The sequence below is a fragment of the Arachis duranensis genome, chromosome 3 (genome assembly GCF_000817695.3).
Source record: "Arachis duranensis cultivar V14167 chromosome 3, aradu.V14167.gnm2.J7QH, whole genome shotgun sequence".
Taxonomy (NCBI): Eukaryota; Viridiplantae; Streptophyta; class Magnoliopsida; order Fabales; family Fabaceae; genus Arachis; species Arachis duranensis.
This window is the reverse complement of record NC_029774.3, coordinates 8957647-8964678: the sequence shown is the minus strand read 5'-3', so window position 1 is coordinate 8964678 and position 7032 is coordinate 8957647. Positions and strand designations below refer to the sequence as shown.

The window sequence follows — 7032 nt, the reverse complement described above, 5'->3', positions numbered from 1 at the left end:
GAAGAATGAAAAATGAGGGTAGCACTTCATCAGATTTGGCGCTTGTAGCTAGAGATGACAATTATGGAAAAAGAAATCGTGGAAGGAGTGTAACATGCTGGAAATGTGGAAAGCCTGGATATGTAAAGAGAAATTGTCCAGTTAATGCGGTTTCAGAAAAAGGCTCTCAATCTGATACTTGCAATATTGCTCTCTCTCTATGAGAGAAGATGATGTTCTCTAGAAGACAAGAAATATCCTCATGGTATTACCGCACTGCCATGGATAAGGATAAGTTGTGGCAATCGGGTTCACAATTGCACACGGGCATTGGTTGGCGTTGAGATGCAAGGTGAGTGGCGGAGTTATGTCGATGGCTAAAGAACTTACAGGAAAAGCCAATTTGGAAGTTGCACCATGAATTTTCAGCAAGGTTTCGATCTGTACCAAGGCGAAATGCTTGAAGTGGTCTAATTCCAAGTGAGTATACTTTCATGGTGGAGTATGATAGTTCTCTGAACTATGATTGTCGGTATAGACAATCGCAGCAAAGAATTGTCGGTGTTGACTATGGAAATTGAAGATATGTGACTATTTCAATTAAGGTGGAGATTGTTAGAATTTGGTTGAATTAGTCCCACATTGCTTAGGATAGCAAATGGAGTGGGTGACCTGGGCTATAAATATGAAGCTAAGTTCTCCATATTTTTTGCACCAGTCGAAAACACTTAAAACTTGTTTCTGACTTTTCTTTTTCTCTATATCTTTTGATTAGAGAGTGTTGTGAGGTGTAGTTAAATATTTGCTTTGAGAGTGTGTGTATTGGGGTGCCGCTGTTAGAGAGAAAGAAGTCTATGTGTTGTAACAATTTTTACATAGTGATATTCTCTGGTTGTCATTTGGCAATGGTCGTGATTTTTTCTCCAATAATTAGAATTTCCACATTAAATTCTTGTGTTGTGATTGTGTCTATTTTATTTCTCTGTAAAAAATATTTTTTTAAGAAGAATGGTGTATTATTCCCAACACACCCCTTACACTCGAGAAACAGGTGTGAAACTATGTTGTTTTTCATCAAAAACAATTAGAAGGCACCACCAAAAGATGTTAAATGCTATCCTTCTAGATCTTTTGCTTCGCTACAGTGAAATCTCCTTCTCTCTTGTCGTAGCAGTAGCAGATAATCATCTGAGCATTAGCATTCAAGTGCCCTTTCTAGTTTTGTAGTTCTTGTGATTTTGGATTAAGCTAATGTCTTCTTTAGATTAAAGTATGTCTAGAATCTAGATCTAATTTAAAGCATTAAACTATGTTTTTGGATATGATTCTTCAACTGAGGAAAGAAGGCCCGTGATACCAAAAAGTCCTTTTTCTTTTTCCATAAAAAGGGCCCAATTACATTTGGCATCCGGCGAGTGTGACCACGTGCTTTGGTACAGAATCACGACCTATTGACAGATTTGCTTGTTCCCCAAGTCTGCCACCTTCGCGAAACCGTTGCAAGCTCTGGAACCTTCTAGACTCGTTTCTAGCACCTTCTAATCCTTCCTACCCCTCCCCCACAAATACCCCCGACTCTCCCCTTCCACTGTCGCAGTTCGACACTGATTTTTCCTGACCTCAATTCCAAGCCATATTCTTCAATCCTCCCCAAATTACAGTTTCAGCTCTCACTTCGTTTCCAACTCCAATGGCGTCCTCTCTTGCAGTGAAGCGTTTCCTCTCCTCTCCCCTCATTTCCAAGTCTTTGCTTCGTCCAGCTGCTGCTTCCGCTTCCCGCTCCTTCAACACCAATGCCATGCGCAACTACGACGACTCAGCAGATGACCGCAACCTCGACGTCGAACGTCGCTCCGATCGTACTCTCCCTCGCGCTCCTCGCCGCGACGATTTCCTCTCAGGTAGTTGTCTTCGCTCTTAAAATCCACACCAATTCATACCTGTATAACTCTGATTTTACAAAACTCGAACTCAATTAGTTCGATTAGTCATTAATTTTTAGTGGAGGTTCGATTTCTAAATCGTTTTTGTTCTTTTCTTTTTTTTTTTCAGATGTGTTCGATCCATTTTCTCCGACTAGGAGCTTGAGCCAGGTTCTGAATATGATGGATCAGTTCATGGAGAATCCTTTCCTCTCTGCTTCTCGTGGAGCGGGAGCTGGACTTCGTCGTGGTTGGGACGCGCGTGAGACGGAAGATGCATTGCTTCTGCGCGTGGACATGCCTGGTCTCGGAAAGGAGGATGTCAAAGTTTCCGTGGAGCAGAACACCCTGACCATAAGAGGTGAAGGTGGTAAAGAAGGCGAAGACGAAGAAAGCGCGCGTAGGTACACCGGGAGGATCGACTTACCTGATAGGCTTTTCAAGATTGATCAGATCAAAGCTGAGATGAAGAACGGCGTGCTTAAGGTCGTTGTGCCTAAGATGAAGGAGGAAGAGAGGAGTGACGTGTTCAGTGTCAAGGTTGATTAGGAAAACAGAGTTAAAAAAATGTAGCCGAATAAGTTTGTTAGTTGTTTTGGTTACTTGCAAATATGCACCTTCTCTTTTGGAGTTCCCTTTTTCTAACTGTTTCCCATGGTGTGCATGGGTTGTTATGCAGTTTTCTCTTTTTTGTAAAAATTTCATCAGTGTAACGGAGGAAGCCTTTATAAGGCTATGTTTTTGTTATCAATATCTCCTGATATAAATCTACGTATTTTGTATTCAAGCCATCATTTGATTTTAGGGCGATATAGTTTGTTGATGGTATTGTGATGCTTGGAGATTAATGTAACAATTATTAAGATTCATGAGTCTATAGCTGATGGCTTGTTTCAGAGTAACAAAAATTGGGAGGAAATGATAAAGCATGAATAGAAACACGGCCTGATTTGTGGAAATCTGGTGGAGGTGTGCGCTTTTTTTTGTTTTTTTTAATTTACTAATATGTGTGGGGTTAGAAAAAGCAAAATGATGTGGTTGTTCTGAAATGTTGTGCTAGTCTTTAGTCTCGTTTAGGACTTGGGGATTAGAAAAATATAAATTAAGATTATAAATTAAAAAAGTTTTTATTAAAAATATGAAAAAAAAATCCATTTTTGATGTATTTATTTTATATTTATTAAATAATAAAATTTAAAATTTTTTATTAATAATAAATTTATCACATATTAACTGAATTCTAAGTATAAAATTCTAAGTATAAAATATACTCAACAACATGAAAAGATTTTCCCTTTTAAATATTTGTTTATATGCTTACGTATATTACAATATGTTTTGCAACTTTGCACGTATAGATCATTCAAACTCACGAGCTTAGACTTCTTTCTGTATTATCCTACATTTAAATGATGTGTCAAATGATCATCCGGGTAGATTTTTTGTTTTTAACTAGAGCAGCATTACACAAACAAGAAAGAAAAGAAAAGCAGAACTCTTTGTCTCAACATTTTGAAAAATTACCTCTTCAAGCTCTCTACCTGGCTCTAACCATTCTGAGTAATTTACTTTACTAGTAATTCTTATTTCTGCAAGTTTATCAACAATGGTATTAGCTTCTCTTAGTATTAAAAGCTAAAATTGACAACTCAATTTCTGCTCACCATGTCTTTAATTCTCAAAATTAGATCCTCATCTTTCAGAGTCCAGCCGGTCATTCCTAACTCTTTGGGCAGCAAGAACGGCATTTTTCGAATTAGTCTCGCAAGTAATCAATTTGTCTCTTCAAATGACAACACTTGCCAACTGACCAAAGAAGCGGCAATCCTGAGCAATTCTTGATTCATCTCCTTTTATCATCCCCCACCACACACCCAAATCTAGCTATAACTGTGTTTCTGCATAAATACTAGTATCACAATTTATCTTGGCCTTACCAAAAATAATATTTTTTTCTAAATTATTCTAAAAATTTGAGCTTGTAGGAACCAGTACTTATGATCATCATGTATGCAATAATAGCAATAATAATAATATCAATTTGGAATACATATTTATAAAATATAAAGTCTTTTTTAGTAAATTGTAATAATATTTTGGTATTTTGTTGATATTAAATATTAATTAATTATTTAATTCTTTGTAATATAATTAATAATATATATTATTATTAGACTCATTTTAATAATATTGGTTAAGAATAAAGTTAGACACGTTGATACATAATAGTATTTAGGTGTGTTTAAATATGTTTAGAGAAATTTTTTTATTTTTTATTAAGACACGGTTGGATATAGAAAATATGCATGTCGGACGAATTTTGTATAAAAAAAGTGTCCGTAATTCATAAATTCTAAGAATTAATATATTTTGAATCTAAAGACTATTTAAAAGTCTGTTGTTAAGTAATAAATTGATGCACATATAAAATAAAATTTGAATTTTGAACTCTTATATAAGTAAATTAGGGATTTAACGAATCTGCCACCTTAAATTGGGATTTATTTTTTTTTTGTTCAAGCCAACTTAAGTTAATTAGAGAGATAATTTAAAAGTATGTTTTGTGGTGTATTCTTTAGAAAAAAAATTAGTTGACCTAAACGGCGCTGAAACAATATGGGTATGGGCTTTGTTTACTTATAGTCCACAATGACGGCGACAATATACAAAATTAAAACAATAAAAGATTTCCCGTCCAAAAAAAAAAAAACAATAAAAGATTTGGACCTTATACAACACCTTAACCAAAAAGAGTAACTAGGATTGAACTTAAAAAAGAAAACAAAAAAGATTGAGTGGGATGATACGTGGCACCCTAGTGTTGTTCTAGGTGGTGTCAATAGCCACTAGTTTAGCCATGTCATCTTGCAAAAAGACTCCAAGTTGGAAAGTGGAGCCCATATTTTCCCGAGCGGATATCCGCTTCACGTAAGGAATTATACCTAACGGATATTCGCATATACTTTCCTTTTTTCTTTTTTTTTTTTTCTAAATTTTAGTCGGTCAGGGCTGCTATCACATGACCATTATACCCCTATTAGCTTTTGTGATTTTGCAATGCATGCCGTACTTGGTTGATGTTTATTTACCAAAATATCCTCCATATATTGATGGCACCCCGCAGTATACGGGATTTTTTTTTTCCCGCTTTTTATTTTCCCTTAAACCCCCAACTTATATGCATCAAGTAGCGTTGCACTTTTTAATTTAGATACGAAAGGAAAAATGGTGTAGGACATAATTATAAAGTATATGGATGTTTTACGTAATTATAATGTTAAGAGTAAATTGGATTGTTTAATTTGTGTTTAAAAAATAAAAAAAATTATATTATACAAATCGAATTGTCTAATTTGTATTTTAAACAATTAAAAAAATTAATATTAAAATCGGACCATCCAATTTTTGTTTTTGAATAAAAAAAATTTAAAAATATAAATCGGATCTTCCGATTTTTTCTCCCACACAAATCGAACCATCTGATTTGTGTTCAAAATTTTTTTAATAAAAAAAATTATACAATCTAATTTCTTTATTTTATGATTCAAAAAAAATATCCCACATTCATATTTAACATCATTCATTTTTATACTCATACATAATACACACAAAATTTGCATATCAAAAAAATTAGCCGTAGAGTTGTTCGGCAACTTGCACTATCAATAAAAAGTGGTTATGTGTTTAAACTTTAAAGTTGATTATATATCACTAATTAAATGAGAGTAGCTACTGAATTGGGGAAAAAAAACATTGGCATATTATGGGTGGAATCATCCCTTACACGTTTACTATGTTAATATACGTAAGGATAAGCATTGGAATTTTTGTCACGATAATATACTGGACACACTCACATACATATAAATGTACATAAAAACAGAAAAAAAAATATATATTATATATAAAAAAGTTTAGAAAATTAATTATAATATAGGTTAATTTAAATTTTTTTAATTTTACTTTTAAAATTTTAAAAATTAAGATAATGAAAATTTATTTTGTAACAAATTTATTTTTTAATTAATTAATTCTATTTAACTACACTCTTAGTTAATTTTTTAACAAAATTCTTTATATGTTTGTGGGTCTTTTCCTTTTATTTTTTTTCTTTTTTTTACTTATATATAATATCAATATATATGTGATTTTTATATAAAAATAATATTATAAATTGTTAAATAATTTGATATATTTAATTAAATTATTTAAAAAATATTATTTTTATATGAATATATTTTATGGAAGTATCTACTATTTTTAGAATTATTTGATTATAATAATGCAAAACTTGTTTAATTAGTCGTATTCACCTTATCGAGTTAGTTGAGTTCAAGATCAATATATAGGCCCGTACTCCATTGTTTTTCTTGGACGTGTTTTTATCTAATTTATTCTATATCTTTTCTTTTCATCATGTGAAGTATAGCTAATATATATAATTAATTAATTATGGGGTTAGTAATTTAGGCCACTTTTTTTTTTCCTACATTTTTATCTTGATTGGACCATCGTCGAACATGATGAAGCAAAGTGCTAACATTATATGGGTAAGGTGAGCTATATTCTTGTCGTTCTGTGCATGTCAGTGTGTGTGGTTTTATAATCACTATGGAAACAGCACAATTTATGAGCTTGCTTAGAATGTAAGATGTGTGATCAATTTGACAATTTGATGAGAAAAAAGAAAAATATATTCAAATGATACGTATTATAAGTTTATCAAAACTAAAGAAAATACGAATAAAAATAATACGTATTACTATATAATGTTTAATTTAGATGGATCTAAATATTATGTATCAATGACATTAATTACGGAGTATCTTAGCTTATTGGTATGTTTAGATTTAGAAATAAAAAAATTCTGTTTGATCTCTATTTCTATTTTTTAAAATTTTTAGTAATTAAATATTGAGTTTGCTATTATATTATAGTTTAATACATGAAATATTTATCTTTTTATTATTTATGTAGAATTCACAGTTCTTTGATATTTGTAAATGTCGTTTGGCTTTTCTATAATTGAACAATGTTTTTTTTTAAAAGAAAATGCTATTAATTAAGAATATTATTATAAAAAATATTTGACTTAAAGATAAAATTTTATATTTAATATGTTAAATATAAA

At 31.8% G+C, this 7032-nt stretch overlaps 1 protein-coding gene across 1 annotated transcript; it reads left to right on the top strand.

Moving 5' to 3' along the window:
• Positions 1–1397: 1397 nt before the first annotated feature.
• On the top strand, positions 1398–2688 carry LOC107477396 (heat shock 22 kDa protein, mitochondrial). Its single transcript, XM_016097404.2, has 2 exons — positions 1398–1880; positions 2032–2688. Exons 1-2 carry the CDS (start codon positions 1670–1672, stop codon positions 2448–2450), a joined length of 630 nt encoding a protein of 209 aa, XP_015952890.1. The 5' UTR covers positions 1398–1669; the 3' UTR covers positions 2451–2688.
• Positions 2689–7032: the final 4344 nt, after the last annotated feature.